Raw genomic sequence first — 23,598 nt, forward strand, 5'->3', positions numbered from 1 at the left:
GGTTGGTTGAAAACTACTTTCTTTTTTTCTTTTCTTTTTTTTTCTTTTTCTTTTACAAAACTTCTTTTCCTATAGGATGTTGTTAATGGCGGAAGCAAGTACTAGAGACCACATAACAATACAGTAAAATAAATCTTACTTTAGGAAGCACACTTCCTTGGGCACGATCCAACTGAGGGCGCGACCCTCCTTCAGTACAATACAAGAGAGTGATCGGCTCTCAGGAAGACGATATTCCAATGGGTCCCAGCCACAGGGTAACCACCCTGGACTGTTTTGCCAGTGAAATATGCACATTCTAATATTTTTAATAACATTTTCATAGGGATCTCTTCATTTTTCCATTGTTGTGCAAATACAATTCTAGCTGCAGTTCACACATGTAAAATTAAATATGTATTCCCTTTATTATATTTTTCTAGTAGAATAACCAACAAAAACATTTCTGGCTTTAGATCTATGCGTTGCTTCACTATTTTTTTCAACCATGTATGTATTTTTGCCCAATATTTTTTGTCTTTGAGCATGTCCACCACATGTGATAGCATGAACCTAGTATCTGACTGCATTTAACACTTAGCAGACATAACCTTAAACATCTTTGCCAATCTTGCTGATAAAAAGTGCCATCTATGAAACATTTTATACAAATTTTTGTTATATGCAGTTGACATTGTTAGTTTATAATTCCTATCCTGCAGTTATCCTGCAATTAACTTCAAAGGATTTATTAGAGGTGACATACTGGCACTGCCCTGTATGAAGCCTACTCTGGCATACATAATTTACAATCACCTGCGACCCTGTTTCCCCCCTCTCCTCTGAGTGTCTCATAAACCAGATTCTCCAACTGAGCACATTCACAGGCTGAGTGTCATCATTCACGTTCTCCAATTAAATATATTACTGGGCAAAAACCTCTGGTATTTTAGTTACAATCTTTTAAAGATAAGAGTTGGAATGTACTTTCTATTTCAAACTGCTGCATTGCTCTTCCAGATTCCACCCCCCGCTTTCTATGGCAACCACTAAAACAGGCATAGGAATGTTTGATAAGTTGACAGGCAGACGTGAGCTTTAAAGAGTCTTTCAAAGATACAGCTTTCAGGCTATGCTCAGAAGGAGACGCAGCAAGGCAATCAGTAGTCTGGTGATAAGGAATAAAAGAATAATAAAAGAAATTGGACCATAAGGCAAAACACAATATGCTTTGGAGTTGGGCAATTGTTCCTGGTAGAGTTTTAGCATAGATCATTTCTGGTTATGGTCATGGGTTAGGTAGCTGGATTGTTGTCATCATTTTTAAGTGGGCATTTCTAAACACACACAACTCTCTACCTATAATTACCGCTTGGATTTGGGACAGCTGCTGCAGAATCTATTAGAACAGCACTTCCTTATTAGCATGGTGGTTACACTTGTTTTAGTTGCCAAAGGCTGCTCAGCAACCAAAGACGGTGCTCAACGGTATGAATCCTTCATGAAGACGTTCCCTTATTTGTAAGCAAAGTTGAACAAGGTTCTTCATGATAAAGTCCTGATGCTGGGATTGCAAGGGTAAGTATGAGACATAATCCTGGACTAGATAATATCTCTGTGTGCCAACAAGATTTAGTTTGTTTAGTTTACTTTATTGTCACTGCATCTCATACAATGAAATTAAATATAATCTTCAGGGTACATTATGACTATGAAAATAAATGCACACACACCTCCTTCAAATTCTATACATTGAATTGAAAACCACTGATATTCCATTAATATTGCACTGTATAGTAGAATTCAATAGAGTTACTGCCCTGGGATATTTTTCTGTATATTTGGGCAGATTTCATGGTCATATGGGACACCATGATTTTCATCATGATTTCATCATGGTTTTCAAATAATGCTGGCATACTATCCTGTTAATGAGGACAAACAGATTTGTTTAAAATCTCTGTATTATTTGAGTGATGCATGGTCAGAAAACCTCCCTCATGTGGATTAATATAACTTGTTAATAAAATGGCACTGGCATTCAAACTAATCATCAAAACATGTCTTGCTATTCATTCCCATCAGTGAATACATAAACAGGAGGAAGAAGAAAAAGCATCAAACAAAAGGATATAACTATCTCCAAATCTATTAGTGAGCATCAAGGAAAAAGAACTAGCAGAATAATGATGGTGATAGGGACCATTTTAGTTTTTTTGCTGCTTGTTCTGTTGATTCTCTTCTTCCTGAGACAATTTTGGATCAGAAGACATTTGCCTCCCGGTCCTTTGGCTCTGCCATTCCTTGGGACCTTCTTGGCAGTTGGGCTTTGGCTCACTGAAGATTACTTCCTTAAGGTATTTAATTCTAACCAGTAGTAATCACGATAATTCTCAAACTTATGGTATAATTCATCATGCCAAGTAATGCTGAAGGTTCTTTTTCAAGAGGCTTTGAAGATGTTTTGTTTCTCATCCAAGAAATTTCTTTAGCTCAGCTTCTTGGATGAGAACAAAACATCTTCAAAGAAAAACCAGAGAGTCTTGTTGCCTCTTGAAAAAGAATCTGTAGGGTCACCATGACCTGGATGACTGAGAATGACTTGTTTATAGTTGCTTCACTGAGCACTATGTGAAATAATGGGGCTGAATTTTTAGAAGACAGATTCTAGTTTAATCTTATCAATAAATGTTTGATGATGGAACCAATTCTTCAGAGAAAGGGTGGTGGTATAGAAATTCAAAAAGTGAATAAGATAGGCAAAAAGAAAAATAAATAAAAAGATGTCCTTTTTAAGGAAAATAATCCTTAAATTCAGAAAGACAATGGCAAGAATCTTAGAGAGAGAGAAAAATTATAGAGATAGAATTGTATGTGGTGAAAAGTCTTAGATTTCAGGATTTTGGAACACCTATAGATGGCAAACAATATTAAATGAAAATCATCTCTGTATTGGATTGTAATTTTTCTCATTTTTGATTCACTTGACAGCCTGTAAAACGATATGGAAATATATACAGCTTGTGGTATGGGCAAAAACTTACGATAATGCTGTCCGGATTCAAATCTGTGAAAGAAGGAATGACCAACTTCCCAGAAGAATTCTCGTATCGAGCAGTGGATGCTTTCCTGAAAGATTTTGGGAAAGGAAGGGGTAAGTGCAAATTGTAATAACCATCAAACTCTTCCAATATGTGGTAATATTGTGCATAGCACAGGGAAAAAAAGAGTAAGAGATAGTAAAGAAAATGATTTACAGGAATTAGCAAGCAAAAGAAATATTGCTTAATTCACTTTACACCAAAATATTATACATGTCCATAACTTTCCATCTGGACTATGACATTCATATATTGATTTAGATACTGCCTTTTAAACTAAACTTCTATCTCTTTTTTGGAGGCTCTCATCAACTTCATTCAACTACATGTTTCTCCATCTTCTCCTTCCTCTAGATCTCTTTCCTCTTCTTTCATATTTCTGTTTTTGCAAATTTGATTTTTACTCATTCTCTCTCACATCTAAATGCCCAGTTTCATATCGTCTAGCCACACAAACATGTATATTCAATATATATGCATTAATCACCTATCCATTAAATAATTTGAGAAGTGCTCCAATGCAGAATGGAAAATATTTTTTGGTGACCCGGGGCATGGCCCTAATGTCCTGGTTACTCTCCGACCTGGAGAAAAGTTCTCCCATGAGCAATCAATCACTCCAGCAGGACAAGATAATGAATCCAATAATTTCAGCAAAGCACACAGAAGCACGGCAATAATTCAGGAATGCCAGGAATGCAGGCTAACACTCACAACCCTTGATGAATTAAACATTTGTTTCTGACAAATGCCCCTCCCAACTGCCTCTCCTTTAAACTCCATCCCCAGGTGTGCCTGGTGAAGGGAATCGGGGCCCTGGTAAGCTATGCAACCCACGTTGCTCTCTTCTGCATTCTTCCCTGCATGCCCTAGGACAGGGGTCTTCAAACTTGACAGCTTTAAGACTTGTGGACTTCAGCTCCTATAACATAAGTTCTGGTACAGTGGGATCTTACCTGTTCTACTACTGGCTCGGTGATTGCGGGTGTGCACACCTAAGGTGCGTGCACAGCTTTCCACATACCATCTGAGGCCTGCAGCACCAATCAGTTGAGAGGATAAAGAAAAGTGCAGGGGCAGGTGGGAGGCCCAATCCTGTGCTTTTCTCTTCTTTCTTCTCTCAGCTGATGGTCAGAAGTTTTTTTACTACCGGTTCAGCCAAACTGGTCTGAACTGGTAGCATACCACCACTGAATTACACCATCTTAGAAGGTTTCAATGTCGGCTGGGGAGGGGGTATGCAACACCCTCAAAACCCTGTCCGGATCCCCCCTGTCTTCAGCTGCCTGTATGGGGCAGCTATATCCCCCAAATCCACCCAGATCGGGGGCACCTCAGCAGCGAGCACAGCCTTTTTTCCCAAGGCGGTGGAGAGGCGGTCAGCAATGGCCACCACAAAGAAGTCTGCAGCTGGATAAGAAAGTGCAGGAGGAAGAGAGTGAAAGTTTTTTCTTTGGCTGAGCCAGGACAAAGAGGAGCCCTTAAAACCTGGAATTTGCCTTTCTATTGCTACATTGTTCCCACAAAGACTGTGTAAACAGCAGAAGAAAGTGAAAGGGAAAGTTATTTCTTTTCACTCTCCTTCCCTACGGAAGTAGCTGATGGAAATGTGGAAAACCTGCTTGGGCTAAGAAGGTAAATAAACCTAAAAATTAAAGCCAAGGGGATAAAAGATTTTGGAACATTGGAATTAAAAATTAAAAGTTTATTGCTATAAGTGGGAAGGAAGAGGTAAAAATTTTTATCTTAAGACTTTATTGAAGAAGACTGCTTGAAGTTTATAAGATTAGAAATTAATGACAATAAGGCTTCTAAAAATTATTTTGAAATGGTCTAATTGAATTTCACCCCAGGAGGAAGGGGGAAAAAAAAAGAAGAAGAAGAAGAAGAAAGTGTTAATGGAACAGTCTGCTTTGTTTTGGATTGCTTTGTGACTTTGGGGGAACTATTTCTTGAAAGACTAGAAACATTTGGGTTGCTCTTTTAAAAAATGATGATGATGATAATAATAATAATAATAATAATAATAATAATCGGCATTATCTGTGCAAGAATTACAAATGGAATTTCAAAAGCTACAACAAGATAAACAAGAAGGCAAGGACTCTCTTGGATCTATCTTTTGTTTTTTGGAAATGGCGATTTCTACTTACCAAGAAATACAAGAACAAGAGGATTGGGATGAAGAAGGAGAAGCCATCTTTAATGGACAATACATTCCAGAGGAAGTATTTAATGGGCAAAATATCATAGCTGAAAAGAATAAGCGGGGAAAGAAAATGCAGAATTCAGAACGTAAAAAAGCAACCAAGAAAGGGGAAAATAAGATGAAAAATCGATACAATGTCAGAAAGCAACAGAAAAGAGAAACACTACAAAGAGGGAAAATCAAAAAAGTGGAATTTGAGAGTTGGGGGGGTAAAAAGACTAGAATTAATAAGAAAGGGAGGGAAAAAGGGAAGAGAAGCCATAAAGGTTTAAAACAAGATATTAAAAAAAAGTTTTTTTTCAGAGACAAAGGGTAAATTATAATTTAATATATGATTCTGCAAAAGTATATAAGATTGTATCGTAGATATTAGTACTTGAGTTAGAAAATTGAAATATTATGAGTTAATAATGTATTAAAGGGAATATACAAAATGTTTAAAAGTAAGAGTTTATTTCTCTATGGAATATTGTTTTGATTATACTATAAATTCAATCCCTTTTTTATTGTTGTTTCACTATTTCAAAATGTAGTACTTTGTGCTAAGCAGAATCAGTATGGAAAGTATGTATTATTTCAAGTGTTAAATTTAGGGGAAGATAAAAAGTTGTCATACTTCAACCAGTGATTACAGGAGAAATATTGTATGAAAAAGAAAAGATAAATAGATAATTGAAGAGAACAGACAAAAGATACAAGTATAATTATTTAAAATGAGATGAAATAAATATAATAGAATTATGAGAGTGAATAGAGGAGAGAAAATATATAGAAAATACAGAATGTTAATTAAGATATGAAACAGTATATTAAGTGAGTATGAATTTGATTTATGTCTGTATAAAAAGAGGTAACCCGGGGTAAGCCGCTTTCCAAAAGAAGTTTTAGGTATTTATGTTTTGTGTTTTGTACGTCTATGTTTGAATTAATAAAATTTTAGAAGAATGTAAGAAGAATGTTGGAAGAGAACAATGAAATTGTAAATAAGACAGATGGATATAAAAAATGTATACAATCTAAAGTAAAAGAAATATAATTTGAATAAATAGAAGGAAAGGGAATAATAAAGAGAAGTTGGGATAAGATATAAAGTTGAACAGACAAGGTAAATATATATGTTAAATTGTGTTCATATGGAAATGTGATAATTTGGAATTATTCTGTCTTTAAGTAAGATGTCTTATTGGTTTTTTCAGAAAAAGATCTCTTACGTTATTATATCCTATGCTTTATTTGTCGGTATATTGTTTTGTAAAATTAATAAAATTTGTTTTTTTTTTTAAAAAGAAGGTTTCAATGTCCATCATATATGATAGAGGTGGTCACCACAGCATGTATGTCTCCCAATGTCCATATGGATCCCAAAATGAATAAATATTTTGTAAAAAAAAAAACATGAGAATTTTACAAAAACGGCAACATGTCACAAGGGGTTGGTATTCCCAATTTAGAGAGAACTAAATTTGGCAAGAACTCGACCTGTTTTTTCTTAACACAAAAGTAATCAGAAATCATTTATCATTGTCTGCTGATGCCCTCAGGAATTGTTTTCTCCAATGGCCTCACCTGGAAACAGCAGCGACGCATTGGCGTCACTTCTCTGCGGAAACTCGGCCTGGGGAAGAAAAGCATTGAGCATCAAATAGAAGACATAGCTCAGACGATGGTGGAGATCTTTAGACAAACAAAAGGTATGTCATTTGGGATAATGATTCAAATCCCCATCTGCCAATTCCCCCCCCCCCATTTTGAGTATTTTAAATAAAAATTGTTAGAAATTCTGTTTGTATAAAGTACCACATAGAGCAAACAAAGAGTCACCATGTACTTTACTGCTCAATTATATTACTGTAACAGGAAACTCTCCTTAGAACATATAAGAAACCATACATTATAAGCATAGATGCACACTAAACACTGCCATCTACTGGCTAAATAATTCTGTACTTGTTGCAACACAAAATACATTCTAACATGTATTCCAACAAAAATAAATATATTGATTTGGTTTTTTTGTTTGTGTTTTAAATGGACAGTTCTCATTTCTCTTCTTTCACCCCGTCAACCTCCCAAATTGATTATGCAGGGGGAATGACAAGATGAACTACTTCTATTTTATTGTAAGGCTACATTAACAAACATTAACAAGTCTGAAAGTACAATTCTGCTCCAGTTTCTTTTTACTGGCTGAAATTAGATGGGATCCTTTTGAAGTTTCATTTTCTGCTCATTACTGATTATTCAGCTTGGGCTCCTCCCCCTTTTATATAATTATTTCCTATGCAGCATCTCTTCACCCATCTGTTTTCCAAGGTCATTCTCACATTCCAATACATCACCTTAGAAGTCCTGAGCTTTAGTATCTAGGTGTAGCGGTCCTAAAATCTTATATATGAGCCAGCAGTGTGCTGCATCCACATCCCATTTTTGGCCTCCACACCCCCTGTTTTGGACCTCTGCATGCCCCATTTTCCAACCATTCTGATCCCCGCCTCCCAGAATGGGCTGAAAATAGGGCACAGGAGGCCAAAAATGGGGTGTACATAGACTGAAAATGGGACATGAAGGCTGAAAATGGGGCATGTGGAGGCAGCAATAGGCAATGGCAATCACTGCAGCCTGAAACAGCTGATCATTGGGAGGCCAATCCTACCAACAATCAGCTGCTTGTGCTAATCAGCTATGCTGAAGATGACCAGGCTGCTTGTGGCTTGCTGCAAGGAGGCAAATTGCTGGGAGGCAGAGGCAGACTTTTTTCTTGTTTTCCTCCCCAAAAGCTAGGTACATCTTATACTTCAGAACGCTTTAAACTCCAAAAAATACAGTAATGTGTAGAAGCCTGTTGAAGAGAGAACCTATATAGAAGTATGGAGTACTGTAATTTTCTGACAGTGAGAACAATTAATAAACAGTAATTGTGGGGCTGTCACAAAGAAGAGGCATTTGACTTATTCTTCTTTTAAAAATAAAGTTTAAGTTTCATATATTTAAAACATTTATAAAGAAACAAACAAACATATAAACAAATATATATACAGATATACATTTTGCAGCAGGTATGGAGCGTTGGTTACATTTTTCTTTTCTTTTTTTCTTTTACCCCATAACATTGATGTGATCTACCTTGTTACAATACCTTCCTTGTTCTTTTAATGTTTTATTTTCACAGAATACTTTATGATTAAATGCACGTCCTTCATAGTTTCATAACTTATTCAGTTGTCAAATGTTTTCTTTAACCATTCATACTAATAGTTCCAAACTTTGTAGTATTCACTATCTTTGTTGTTTTTTAGTAATTTGGTTAGGCTGTCCATCTCTGCACATGCATGAATTTTTTTAATGACCATCTCATCTGAAGGGACAATAGACAGTTTCCAATTTTGAGCATAGCTTATTCTGGCTGCTGTTATAATGTGCAAGATTAAATATTGATATTTTTTTTCTATTTTTGAGTCTATCATAACCAGCAAAAAGTTTTCGGGTTCAAGTTTTACATCTTGTTTAGTTATATTTAGAATCCAATTTTTGATATTTTTCCAAAACTCCTAGGCATATGGATATGTCCACCACATAGGAAAGTATGTTCCCTGAATGCAGTTACACTTCCAGCAGTTTGGGGGGAGGTTCGGGAACATCTTAGCCAGTCTCGCTGGTGGCAAGTGCCAACAATATACCATTTTATAGAGATTCTCTTTGTACGAGGCTAACATAGTTAGTTTGTAATTTATTTCCCAACTATGTTCCCACTTGTCTAATTCTATACTGTGGCCCACATTTTTTGCCCAAATTATCATACACTCCTTGACTGTTTCTTCTTTTAATTTGTAATCCAATAGATATTTATATATTTTACTAATCAATTTCCTTTCCTCTCCATGCCAAATCTTATCTAATTCTTGGTAGGTCATATTAAAACCAAATTGTTCTTTTTCTTTTTTGTAATGCGTTTGTATCTGTGCATATGGCCACCATGCTATCTCTTTCCCTTGAATTTGTATTTGATTCCTATCCTTTAATTCTCCGGTTTCATGTAATAGATCTTTATATCTTGCAATAGTATCAAAATCTAAAACGTTTGGATGTGTAACTGCCTCCATTGTAGATAACCACAGTTGGACCTTACAGTAATGTACTTTTTTTTCATCTTTTCCCAAATAGTTAATAACATACTCCTTATATAGTGCCTTTGAAAGTACAAGTGGTGTTTACTCTTTCCAACCCACATAAATGCATGCATTTGACTTATTCTTTAGGGCACCAGAGGGCAGAACAAAAAATAATGGGGAGAAACTTGTCAACGAGAGAACCAGCCTAGAAGTAAGGAGAAATTAATCCACAGAAGAGCTCACCTCCATGGTTGTGGGTTCACTATCACTGGAAGTTTTCAAAATAGACTGAATATCCATGGTATAAAACTCCTGCCTTGAGAAAACTCCAGCCGTATGATTCTGATTCTAGCACAAACAGGTTAACGAAAGAGACTGGATTCATTATGAAATATCTTCCTTTGCAGGGCAACCATTTGACCCTTCATTTTCAGTACTAAATGCAGTTTCTAATGTCATATGTGCTTTGAGTTTCGGACGTCAGTTTTCTGCAGAAGATGAAGAGTTTCAGAAGCTGGTTCAAGCTCTTAAAATTATTTTCAAATTCTTTGGTGACTCTTTTCAAGCGGTGAGTCCAGTGGTGGGATTCAAATTTTTTTTACTACCAGTTCTGCGAGTGTGGCTTGGTGGGCATGGCATGGGAAGGATACTGTAAAATCTCCATTCTCACCTCACTCCAGGGGAAGGATACTGCAAAATCCCCATTGCCTCCCCACTCCTGGGAGGTGTACTGCAAAATCCCCATTCCCTCCCCACCCCACTAACCTGCTTTTCAGGTTTGTTCTCCTGTGCAGGGCAACAAAAGAAGAACCAGCTGATCAGCTGGGACTTGGGAGACAGAGAACAGATGGGGGCGGGGCAGTGAGAGGTGGTATTTGCTGAATCTCCGAATTACTCAAAATTTCTGCTACCGTTTCTCCAGAACTGGTCAGAACCTGCTGAATACCACCTCTGGGGGAGTCATGTTTTCTAATAAGGAGACAAAGCCACCAAACAAACTATGTTTCCACCAGTATTTTCATGGAATCCTAGAATGGGCAGCATGGAGGAAGTTTTGGGAATGCTTTCATCTACTCTACTTCCCAGTATATGTGTGTGTGTGTGTGCACACGCGCACGTGTGTGTTGACTGAGTCTTGACTCTTGGTGAGAGCCTGAACAAGTTTCTGTAGATTTCTTGTCAAGATTGGAAGTGGTTTAGCATTGCCCACTTCCTAAAGATTGACTCAGGGTCACCCAGTTGACTTAGTGCCTGATTAGGAATAAAAATTACTGCCTCCCTGTTTTTAGGGTGGTGCCTTTACCATTGCGCAAAATTGGCTCTCTCCATGGAGGAAACCATCATTTCAATATTGGGAGCAGATGAAATTATGCAATAGTCATTGTCTTAGTAGCATAATTGAGCCTAGAATTTTGATCGTAAGTCATTGTGGTTGGAAGTTGTGCCATCATGTGACTGGACTTCATATTAGAACCAATTTTACAAAGGCTGTAAAGCAAGTCAGCATAGATATTAAGCAAATCACATGTTCGTAAGTCTGAATCCAGCTTATCTGATGGATGGTTGTTGTTTTTTTGCTGAAAAACTGCAAGGTTGTAAAGTGTGTTTGCTTGTTTAGCATACGGCAAGTTGTTAAGTTAAATCATGTGACTGCAGAAAGCTGCACCAGTCATAAATGGAAGCTGGTTACCAAGCATCCAAAAATGTAATTATGTTGGGTTATGGTGAAAGAGGGGGGGCAGGGAGAGGAAGAAAGATGTTTAACCTGTATTTCACAATTTCTCTATTACAATCTCATGTGAAAAATGGTTAAACATTTGGCTGAATTCAGCATACACTAAGTACACACACACACAAACACACACGGGGAGAGAGAGGGTGGGCTTTCCTTTCCATTCACACAAACAAGCAAACAAGCAGGGGGTTGGACTAGAAGACCTCCAAGGTCTCTTCCAGCTAGAATAGAATAGAATAGAATAGAATAGAATAGAATAGAATAGAATAGAATAGAATAGAATAGAATAGAATAGAATACTTTTTGGCCAAGTGTGATTGGACACACAAAGGAATATGTCTTTGGTACAAATGCTCTCAGTTTACATAAAAGAAAAGATACATTCATCAAGAAGGTACAACACTTAATGATAGTCATAGGGTACAAATAAGCAGTGAAATCATACTAGGAACCATAATAATAAGCAATCAAATCAACTAGTAAACAGGCAATAAAAATAATAAGGATACAAATAACAAAATTACATTCATGCAGTCATAAGTTAGAGGAGATCGGTGAAAGGATGGATGAGAAGATCAACACTAATAGTAGTGCAGACTTAGTAAATAGTTGGACAGTGTTGAGGGAATTATTTGTTCAGCAGAGTAATGGTGTTTGGGGAAAACTATCCTTGTGTCTAGTTGTTCTGGTGTGCAGTGCTCTGTAGCATCATTTTGATGGTAGGTGTTGAAATAGTTTATGTCCAGGATGTGAGGGCTCTTCACAGCCCTCTTTTTGACCCAGGCAGTATACAGGTCCTCAACTGAAGGCAGGTAATAATTATTATTTTTTTGCAGTCCTAGTTACTCTCTGAAGTCTATGTCTGTTTTGTTGGGTTACAGAACCAAACCAGACAGTTATAAAGGTGCAGATGACAGACTCAATAATTCCTCTGTACAACTGGATCAGCAGCTCCTTGGGCAGTTTGAGCTTTCTGTGTTGGCGTGGAAAGAACATTTTTTTCCCAAAAATTTTATTAATTTTTAAAAAACAAACATATACAAACAATACACAAAACATGAAAAACATAAAACATCTTTTTTGAAAGCAGCTTGATCCCGAGTTAAATCTCTTTGTACAGACATAAATTCAAGTTCATGCTCACTTTTCTATACTATTCCATATCTTATTACCAGTCTACATTTTTATATAGCTTCGCCCCTCTTTTCACTCTCTTAATTCTATTTTATTTATTTCATCTTAATTTAAATCATTATACTTATATCCTTTGTCTGTCCTGTTTCAGCTATTTTTTCTCATTAACACAAAATTTCTCCTGTTATCACTGATTGGAGTATGACGCCTTTATATCTTTCCCCTAAATTTAACACTTAATATAATATATAACTGTCGTTTGGATTCTGCTTAGTACATTCTAAAGCTATTTTAAGAAAAGAAAAAAAATATAAATATATAATATAATTAAAACAACACTCTATACCAATTGAACTCTATCATTAAAATTAATATTCATTTAAATCTTAAACATTTTACACATTCCTTTTCAAATAGGTATCATGCTTCTATGGGAACAGTTATAAATTTTATGTAGTTACTTCCCCCATTTCACTTATATTTTAAAACATTATGTAATTAAAATGTTCCCATTCCTTCTTAATTCAATTATCTCATTTTTCATTTCATTTATTTTGTTCAAGAGAAAAAAGTTTCACTGAATTACATTGAATATTTTATCCCATTTTATAATCATATGTTATTCCAATTTTTCTAACATTATTTCTAATACAATACAACAATATAGTCTTATGTTCCTTTGCAGAATCTCTTTTTCAGTTATATTTTTACCCATTATCTCTAAATAAATCCTGTTTCTTTACGTCTTGTTTCAAACCTTTGTAGCTTCTCTTTCCTTCCCTCCTCCCTTGCTTCTTCACTCTGCCCTTTTTACCCCCTTGTCTCTCCATCTCCATTTCCCTCTTCTGTATTCCTCTTTTCTGTTGCTTTCTAACATTATATCCACTTTTCACCTTATTTTTCCCTTTTTGGTTGTTTTTTTAGGTCTTAAATTGTTTATTCTCTTTCCCCCCTTTCCCCTTTCTTCCCCAGATAAAGTTATTTGTTCATTAAAGATGGCTTCTTCTTTGTCCCAATCTTCTTGTTCTTGTAGTTTCTCATAAGTAGAAATCACCATTTCTAAAAAATGAAAAATGGAGCCAAAAGAGTCCTTCCCTTCTTGTTCCTCTTCTTTATATATTTAAAATTCCATTTTCAGTTCATCCACAAGTGATGCCATTGTAAAAAATTTTTTTAAACAACCACCCAAGTGCTTTTAATAGTTGAAATATAATTTCCAAAAGTCCCAAAGTCACCAAGCAGTCCAAATATACACAAGCTGTTTCATTTAACACTTTCTTCTTTTTTCACTTTCTCTTCCTGGGGTTACAATTCAATTACAAAGTTCCAATTAAAACGTATCTTTTAGAAGTCTTGTTACAATTTAACTTTAGATTCTTTTAAATTCCAAGCAGTCTCCTCCAGCCAAATCTTACTCTTATTCTTTTCCTCTCCCTTCCCACTTATGGTGAAAAAAAGTTTTGTCAGCGATCAGAAATGTTTATTGTCTCCTTGGCTTTGATTTTCCAGTTTTACCTGCTGATGCCAAAGCGGGTTTTTCCAATTTCTCATTCATCTGCTGTCGCCGTAAGGAAGGAGAGTGAGAAAAAACAAGCTTTCCCTTTTCACTTTCATCTGCTGCTTCCGGATCTTCTTTGGGAGCGATGTATCTTTTTTAAAAATTTAAATTCCAGGGTATCTTGAATGTTGCTTCTTATCCCGGTCAGCCAAAACTTTCACTTCTTAGCTTCCTCCTGCACATTCTTTTCCAGATGAGTGCTTCTTTGTGGCAGCCATTTCAGAAAAGGGAGTTAAGCCAGCTGAGGAGGGGAGGTGCAGCTCCCCTCAAACCCTGCTGGGTCTCCCCTATCTTCAACCACCTCTACGGGGTGGCTTAGCCCTGAAGCTGGCTGGCTCAGGGCACTCCAGCGGCAAGCACAAGCAGAAACCCCGCATGATCATGGATTCCTGCTGCCACCGAAGCCCTGCAAACCAGAAGTTCCCGGAAAGAACATTTTTTGTTGTGCTTTTTTGATGACATTTTTGATGTTAGGTGTCCATTTTAGGACTTGAGATATGATAGAACCTAGAAATTTGAAGGTTTCTACTGTTGATACTGTGTTGTCTAGTATTGTAAGAGGTGGTAGTATTGGAGGGTCTCTCCTAAAGTCTACCACCATTTCTACAGTTTTGAGCGAGTTCAGTTCTAGATTGTTGTGGTAGTGCCATGAGATAAGTTGTACAACCTCCCATCTATATGTGGATTCGTCGTTGTCTTGAATGAGACCAATCAGAGTTGTATCATCTCCAAACTTCTAAATTCTAAAAGCAACTCTATTTAGGGACTCTCCTCCAATACAGTATCTTGGAATAGCATTAAACAGTCTACAGCTTGACTATTTCAGTCCATCTAATAGCTTGGAATGTCCCTCAACAGTTTAAGCTCATAAATCATCTCTATCCTCCTGTCAAGCACCCGGGAAATCAGGACATTCAGGCAGTTCAAATGAGTGTAAAGATTTATTGCAAGCTTAAGGTCTCAATAAGAATCTGAGCTACTAACAACCTAGGGAAATTTGTGGGAGTAAAGAAAGGCATTCAAGGCATTTTTTTGTGGGCACGTGGGGACTCATGACTTATGATGTGTTTGACTCTTCCCTGCTTTACTTATAGTGGGGAATAAATAACTTTTCCTCTTCTTTTTCTGTTAGGTGTATGATTTGTTCCCACAGTTAATGAAGTACCTCCCAGGCCCTCACAAGAAAGCCCTGGCTTCTCTGGATATTATCCTAGCGTTTGCAAAGCAGGAAATAGAGAAACACAAGGAATCTCACTCTCTGCACGAGCCACAAGATTTCATTGATTACTATCTTCTTCAGATGGAGAAGGTAGGGATTTATTGTGATTCAATAAATGGGCAAGAAATTATTACATTCCTTGCTGTAAATAAACAGGCAGAGCTACTGATAACGTATTCCTTCATCTTTGATTTTTCTTCTAGTTTATTCAGACTCCTTTATGAATAAGCCCATGTTTTAAAATAAGAACTATATTATACATCTGCTCAGTGGGTTCTGTTTGTCAGCCTCTCATGTTCGCCTGCCACTCCTTTTGCTAAGAAGTTCCATTATGAAGGAAAAAGAGTTAACAGGATAGGAATTTTGATTAATTCATCCCTGAAATGATTGGAAAAGGACTTAATCCCTGAAGTGATTGGGAAAGGACATATACTTTCATAGTCTTGACTATAAGTAAAAATGTAAAGTATTTTGAAAGAAGAAGTCATGCTTTCCAATGTTTTGGGGGAAAGACCCAGAATGATTTTTTTAGAAGTAAACATATCAATTTGAAGTGCTTTAGCATTTAGACTTACTGTGTTACTCCAAAAATAAGGCCGTGTCTTAAATTTTTTTTGCCACCAAAAAAGGCACCAGGTCTTATTTTGGGGGGATGTCATCCACTGACTAACCTCACTTATGCACTTCGCTCCCTGGCCTCCTTTTCACTGTCAAAGGCCTTCTGGAATTTCTTCTTCTGCAGCCGGCAAGGCTTTCCTGAAGGCCTCTGCAGCTGATAACAGAGCTCCAGATTGATCCGGATCTTAATTGGGGATTATTTTGGGGGAATAGGGTTTATATTTGGTACATGTGTAAAAATTCAAGCTAGGATTTACTTTAAGGCCAGGTCGTATTTTCGGAGAAACAGGCTATATACCACTTCACAAAGCTTTACAGCCCTGTTTAAGCAGTTTACAGAGTCAGCCTATTGCCCCCAACAATTTGGGTCCTCATTTTACCTACCTCGGAAGGATAGAAAGCTGGGTCAGCCTTGAGATCAGTGAGATTCCAGGCAAATTCCAGGCAGCTGACAGTCAGCAGAATTAGCATGCAGTACTGCATTTTAACCACTGCACCACCATGGCCTTAGCATCATGCTCATCATTTCACATGGTCTTAGTGTCTCTAGGGTCACAAAGCATAGTAATCCAGTAGTGCCTCACAATCAGAAGCAAAGTAAGAGCTCAGGATCTGAATTGGGTCACTTTATTTAATTTGATACCACCAAGCTTGAGTGTGCCATTGGTCTAATAATCACATTCAAGATAATGGCCCTCATTCCTAACTACACTAACATGTATTTACCATTAATGGTTCTATGCTGCTTCATATTTTACTTTCTGTCATGCTCTCATCAGTATAACTTCTGTTTATTGATTAAATTTATATGCCTTCCTTCTCATGACTTACAAAGATTCTGGAAACCTTATGGAATAATAAAAAGTAAAAAAAGATAGTTAAATATCACTTAAAATTAGAAAGATTAAGTAAGAAAGTAAAAACCAAGGGGACAGGTGACACAGAGCGATGGGAATCTTTTTTTCTACATCATCAATCACTCCCCAAAGTAGTGCACCTCAATCACGGCCCCAAGCCAACCAGCAGAGCCAAGTTTTAGCTTTCTCAAAATATCAGGAGACTGGAGACCAGCCTCACCTCCTGGAGGAAATATTCCATAGGACAAGGACCAGAGGAGGAAAAGCTCAACTTGCCCTGGAACTTGTCAGCTGAAATTCTTTGGCAGATGAGATCTGAAGTGGGCTTCTTCTGCTGGATTGAGTGATATAACGGCACTCCCATTGGAGTGAGATGGGTCCTTCGACCCATGCCACAAAGCGCTTTATAGGAAATATCCAACACTTGGAATTAGACCTAGGGGTCACCTAACAATCAGTGCAGCTCATACAACAGTGGTGTTACATGGGCCGCCTGAGTGGCCTCAGGAATTGTCCACACCACTGCATTCTACACCAGTTATCACTTCCAAATACTCTTCAAGGGTAGCCCCATGTAGAGCATGTTGCAATAATCCAATCAAGAGATAACAGTATATGAGTGATTGGATGGGCCTCATGATCTAGGAAAAAGCACCATGAGAAATAGCTCAAAGATTATCTTAGCCATGGTTGCCACCTGCTTTCGAGCAGGAGTTGTGACTCTAGGAGAACCCCCAGAAACTCAGAAACAAAAGCAACCATAGGAAAGCTATATAGAATTCATTGTACTTTTTATTTTCTCTTTTAAACCTCAGAGCAAGAATGATCCCAACTCTACCTACAATGAAGAGAACCTGGCTCAGTGTATTTTTGAATTTTTTTCTGCTGGAACAGACACAACCCTTGCTACTCTGATGTGGGCACTGCTCCTCTTGACAAACCATCCCGACATCCAAGGTGAGCGAAATCTGGGCTGTGGGAACAATTCCAGTCTCAGGTTCTGGAACACAGAAGAATTATTTGAAGGTATTTAAAATATTAAGGGCTGTTTAATGATGAACTGAATCTACATATTAATTTTCCTACATGACCATGGAAATGTCTTCAGAGAACGTTGGGTCCCTTGACTAAGAATCGGTGAGGAGCAGTGCCCCCTAGAGTCAGACATGACGGAGAGGGACAGAGCCCCCTAGAGGGCAGACACGACTGGACAGGAGAAACCTTGGTCTTTATACTTTATGAGCTGCCATTGTGCCCCAGTGCACAAGGGGCCACTGAAACTACAGTTCAGGTCCCGTTATATTATTCCCTCTATAAGGATTCTGCCCTCATTTTATAATTCCTTACCTGGTGATCAGTGGTGGGATTCAAATAATTTTACTACTGGTTTTGTGGGCATGGTAGGGGGAAAGCTACTGTAAAATCCCTATTCCCTCCCCACTCCTGGGGGAAGGTTACTGCAAAGTCCCATTCCCTCCCCACCCCACTTACCTGCTTTCCAGCTCCGTTGTGCTGTTCAGGGCAACCAAAGAAGACCCAGCCAATCAGCTGGGACTTGGGAAGCAAAGAATAGATGGGGACGGGGCCAGTCAAAGGTGGTATTTGCTGGTTCTCTGAACTACTCAACATTTCCTCTACCGGTTCTCCAGAACTGGTCAGAACCTGCTGAATACCATCTCTGCTGGTGATATATTCTGGGAAATTCTCATCTCTGTTATTATTGGATCAGTATGACACAATCTTTTTGAATGTACCTAAACTCTTTTGTAAAAAGGTAAAATTAGGCCACCTCTTGATGACCCCACTATATGTGGTAATGTAATATTATGTCTTGTTCTGTTTAATTTCATTTTTAACTCTGGTCTATATCAATCTATCTTGATTGATACTTCTGAGGATTAAAACTGGGAGATGAATAAATAAATGAACAAAGGAATAAAAACACAATATTGAACATGAAGCTTCTGCTTTATTATTATTTTTTCAGAGAAAGTCCAGAAAGAGATTGAAGATGTGTTTGGTTCCTCGAGGTCGATTTCCTACCAGGATCGGAAGAAACTACCCTACACCAATGCTGTGATTCATGAAATGCAGCGTGTAAAATATGCCTTGCTCTATGGGATTCCCAGGCAAAGCACAAAGGATGTGACAATGAGGGGATATCACATTCCAAAGGTGAGAAACACGTTCAGGATGCATTGTAGTAGTAGCCCATCATGGAAGGAAGAAGAGAATGGGGTACTTGGAAGGTCTCTTCAGGAAGTGGTAATTAGTCATGCAAAATTCAATAAGCAAGAACAGCAAAACCTTTTGAGGGATGAATTATGGATTTAAATGCAAACACCTCTCAGCTTGTAAAATTACAACCTTAAACATTTTTTTTTATCGTAGGAAGGTGATAATAGTTTAGGGGCTGAACTTGAGATCAGAACTGTAGTCATGTATAGCCATATTAAGTTGGTATTTGAAGACTCTTCTGTTGTAAAATATTTCTTATCTGTTCTTGGCAGCCTTACAAAAATTTAGCAAGGCTCTTTCTTGTTGGAGCTAATTAGTTGGAAGCAGCCTTTTATCTGTAAAGAAACAGGATTCATAGATGAAACATTAAAAGGTTGTGCTGCTGTGTTTGTCTTGTGTTTGCTCTCTTGGAACCAGGTTTGGGTCAGAACAGGGATGAACTATGGGTTTAAATGCAAACACCTCTTAGCTTTTAAAATTACAACCTTAAACATTTTATTTTTATCCTAGGAAGATGGTAAGAGTTATGAGGCTGAACTTGAGATCAGATCTGTAGTCATGACTTTGTCCCCTTCGTCGAGAGACAAGGTGACTTTAGTTAAGAGAAAGGAAGCTAAGCCGTTGAGGAATCACTGCTTTCAGAAACTGAGAAAGGAACAAGCATTGATCTGTAAAGGCAAGCTACGAGCAAGGGTTTCATCAATATTGTTTGAACTTCTTTGCCTCTTTCCTTTATAAAACTGTTCTGTTTGATTCATCTTTTTTTTTAAACAGGGGACCTTTATCGTCCCAGACCTGCGTTCTGTTCTTCTTGATCCTGAACAATGGGAGACACCCAAAAAATTCAATCCAAATAATTTTTTAGATAAGGATGGAAAATTCATTGATCGAGAAGAGTTTCTGCCCTTTGGATTAGGTAAAAAAAATAATTTTTATTTTATTTTATTTGGTTTGTCAATTGCTTACAAGATAACAGGTATAAGTAAAAACATAGTTATGAATACATGGATACATATAAGAAAAATAAAAGGAACAATGGGACAGGGACGGTAGACATGTTGGTGCACTTATGCACGCCCCCTACAAACCTCTGAGGTAAGGGGTGAGGTCAATAGTAGACAGTCTAAGGTTAACGTTTTTGGGGTTTGGGAAAGAAACCACAGAGTCAGAGTATTCCAGACATTGACCACTCTGTTGCTGAAGTTGTATTTCCTGCAATCAAGTTTGGTGCGATTAACCTTGAGTTTGTGTCTATTGTTTGCTCTTGTATTGCTATGGTTGAAGCTGAAGTATTCATTGACAGGTAGCACATTGCAATGTATGATTTTATATACTATACTTAGATCGGACCAAAGGCGGCATAGTTCTAGGTTTTCTAGGTCTAGAATTTCAAGTCTGGTGGCATAAGGTATTCTGCAACGAGTAGAGAACTCTTCTTGTGAAATATTTCTGAACTTTCTCAACTGTGTTAATATCAGATATGTAGGTTCCAGACTGATGAGCTGTATTCGAGTATTGGTCTAGCAAATGTTTTGTAGGCTCTAGTTAGTTGTGTAATATTACCAGAGAAAAAGCTATGTAAGATTAAGTTAACTCTTTTTTTTAAAAAAAAACAAGTTTTATTGATTTTACAAACAAACAAACAAAACAAAACATCATTAAACATTAAAAACATAAAACCTCTTTCCATTGTAGATCTTTACAAGGCAGGTAACATATTGCTTTATATCACGTACTTATAATTTATCCCATTTCCATATAAACACGTAAATTCCCTTTACCAGATTCCACATTGTTTCTCTTTAATCATTATTCAATCATATTTCCTTTCTAATTTATCCGGTATTCAGTCATCACATTTATATTTTCCTCTGGCTTGTTTATAATTATTCTCATCTAGTCTTCCTCCGAGATTTTATTATTTAATTCTTAATTAAACACACACACATAAGACATAAACATAAAAACATAAAACTTTCTTCTAGAAAGTAACTTGGCCCCAGATTACCTCTTTTTGTATGGACTTCAATTGAATTCATGCTCTTCTTATATACCATTACCCTTCTTATTTACCATTCTATATCTATTATATAACTCCTCTCCACTTTTGCCTCATCTTAATTCTGTGTTATATATTTAATCTTGCTTTAAAGAAAAATATTTTTATATCTTTTGTCCATTTCTCCATTTACCTCTGTCTCATTTCCAATTTAAAAAAGAATAGTTTCCCCTGGAATCACTAATCGGAGTATGATGCCTTTCTATCATTCCCCTAAATTAAAATTTAAAATAACACCTAAATCCCAATCAGATTCTGCTTAGTACATTCTACTATTTCAGAAACCAATACTACAATAATAAATCCATAACAGTCAACACATTAGTCCATTAAACTCTATATTTAAACTAATATTTTAAACATTTCCTTTAGTATTTTATTAAAACTTAATATCATTCATTATTAAACCTTTTAAAGTTATACCTTGATATTTTAGTCTTTTATTAGATCTTAAAAAGTTCTGATTATCTACTTATAATACAAATACCACTATTACAATACTCATGTGTACTTTGCAGAATCCCCCTTTTTTTTAAAAAAATCCCATATATTACCCATTATCCCTAAAAAAAATTTCCTTTTCTCCATCTTGTTTTATACCTTTGTAACTTTTTCCCCCTTTTCCCTTTCCTTCTTAGCCCGCCTAAACTTTTTACCCCCTCCTCTCCAAACCTCTGCCTTCTTGATTTCCCCTTTCTGTTGCATTCCTCTTTCCTTTTGCTTTCTAGCATTCTGTTGTTTTAGCATCTTCTTTTTCTCTTTCATAAACATTTTTTTATTTCTTAAGTCCTTCCTTTTCGCTCCTCTCTTTCTCCTTTCTTTCTTAGTCACACCATTTAGTTCATTAAAAATGGCTTCTTCTTCCTCGGCTTCTTCCAGCTGTTGTTTAATTTGCTGACACATGACAAGTGCCATATCTAGGAAACAAAGGACTTCTCCCATAACATCTTTGCCTTCTTTCTTTATTTTTAAATATTGTTTTTTTAGTTCATCAAGAGATAGAGCCATTTTAAACTGTTTCTTCTTCTCTTTCTGTATCCTCTTCTTATTATTAAGCCAATCAGTTGTTTCCAAACTTAAAACAGTTCCCAAAAGTCCCAAAATCCCACAGTCATCAAACAGTCCAGGCAGAGTACAAGCTTCTTCTTTTTACAATTTCTCTTCTAGGGGTGAAGTCAAATTAGGGAAAGAAAAAACGTCCAATCTGTGCTTTAAATCTTTCTTAGAATTAATTTCTATTCTCTTTATCTTCAAGGCATCTCCTCCAGCAAAGTCTTAGAGTAAAAATTTTTTTTCCCAAGCCTCTCCCTTCCCACTTATAACAAAGGAGTTTAGGTTTTACCTTCTATCAAAAGGCTGGTTTCCCTTGTCCATATGTTAATTCCATATTGGAGGGAAAGTAACTTCCCCTTTTCGTCACTTTTCTTCGCAGCTGAAAACATCAATCGGGAACATTATAGCTTCCAAGCCAATACTTTCCCAGGTGTTAAATATGTCCTTAAGGTCCCAGTTCGACCAAGAAAAAACTTTTGTTTTAAAACTCCTTCTTCCTCCTGCGCATTCTTTATCCAGTTGCCGGCTTCTTTATGGCGGCCATAAAGACCGCCGCTCCACCGTCTTGAGAGAAGGGGTTATTGCCGGCTGTGGGGGGTTGCAATAGCCCTGTCCGGATCCCCCTTTCTTCAGCTGCCCCAACAGGGCAGCCTTAGCCTCCAAATCCGTCAGGATCGGAGGCACCAAGGCGGCTAGCACAGCAGGGATCGCAGAGAAGGCGAATCCGTGCTGTCACCGAAGCTGACAAACCGGAAGTCCAGATTAAGTTAACTCTTAATGCCTTTTTGGCTATGTAGTTACAGTGGACTCTAGCACTTAGATCATTAGAGATGAGTACTCCAAGTTCCTTGACAGAGTTTGGATCATCAACAAGGTCTTGACTATTCAGCCTGTATTTTATTTTCTGATTTTTTTGCCAATATGTAGGACGGAGCATTTGTTTGTTGAGATTTGAAGTTGCTATTTGTTTGAGCCAAAAGCGTCTTACTCATTTCTTATTTCATTTATACTCTGTAGAACAAATTATGACCCCTTTTAGTCATGCTTTGTCTCCTCCACAGGTAAACGTGCATGCGTGGGAGAGCAGCTGGCAAGAATTGAGATCTTCATCTTTCTGACCAGCCTGTTGAGGGCCTTCAACTTCCGGTTGCCTGAAGGAGTGAAAGAACTCAACGAAGCCCCTGTTGCAAAGATGATAATGCACCCACACCCTTACAAACTGTGTGCAATTCCCACACAGGTTTAATCTTTAAAAAACAGCACAAAAAGCATAAAACTTTCCTATAGGCCTGTTCTCTTAATTTGAACTTTTGCCTACATTTATTGTACTTTAAAACTTTTTCAGCCTAGTGCTGGATTCACAAACATACTTCACCAGGTCAACCAGTGGTGTATGAACAATATGCTAAGTAAATTTGCTTTGTTTTACCTTAGTTTTCTTTTGGGTGTCAATAAACCTATTACTCTCCATTTAGTCCCAGAATCTTTCTTTTGGCATAGCCTTATTAAGGCTGTTATGGCATTTAAAAGCATCTAAAACCAGGCCAGTCTAGTTATCAGGTAAATGAGGTGACCGAATGATGTGATTGCAGTGTTCCAATACATCGGGGTTTGCCACAAGGAAGAGGGAGACAAGCTATTCTCCAAAACACCTGAGGGCAGAACAAGAAGCTATGGATGGAAACTAATGAAGGAGAGATCCAATCTAGAATAAGGCGCTATTTCTTGA

General features: G+C 37.2%; 1 protein-coding gene across 5 annotated transcripts in view; it reads left to right on the top strand.

Annotated features, from left to right (window-relative positions):
* The window catches only part of LOC148125930 (cytochrome P450 2J2-like), a 50,571-nt gene extending 27,232 nt beyond the window's left edge, over positions 1–23,339 (top strand). The window contains exons 2-11 of one of the 5 annotated variants that reach the window (XR_015743651.1): positions 2,065–2,336; positions 2,971–3,133; positions 6,831–6,980; positions 9,806–9,966; positions 14,958–15,134; positions 17,335–17,476; positions 18,507–18,694; positions 19,268–19,438; positions 19,537–19,673; positions 22,931–23,339. Coding sequence is in view for 3 of the 5 variants with exons in the window: in XM_087933626.1 (XP_087789752.1) it covers positions 2,166–2,336; positions 2,971–3,133; positions 6,831–6,980; positions 9,806–9,966; positions 14,958–15,134; positions 17,335–17,476; positions 18,507–18,694; positions 19,532–19,673; positions 22,931–23,115 (1,479 nt within the window). In the remaining 2 variants the exon portion in view is untranslated. Of the gene's footprint in view, positions 1–1,432; positions 1,558–2,064; positions 2,337–2,970; positions 3,134–6,830; positions 6,981–9,805; positions 9,967–14,957; positions 15,135–17,334; positions 17,477–18,506; positions 18,695–19,267; positions 19,439–19,531; positions 19,674–22,930 lie in introns of those variants that run through there. The other 4 variants (XM_087933627.1, XR_015743652.1, XM_087933626.1 and 1 more) reach the window with 4 other exon arrangements.
* The last annotated feature ends 259 nt before the right edge of the window (positions 23,340–23,598 follow it).

Source organism: Pseudonaja textilis, chromosome 4 (assembly GCF_049901715.1).
Source record: "Pseudonaja textilis isolate UNSWEBS1 chromosome 4, rPseTex1.2, whole genome shotgun sequence".
Lineage (NCBI taxonomy): Eukaryota > Metazoa > Chordata > Lepidosauria > Squamata > Elapidae > Pseudonaja > Pseudonaja textilis.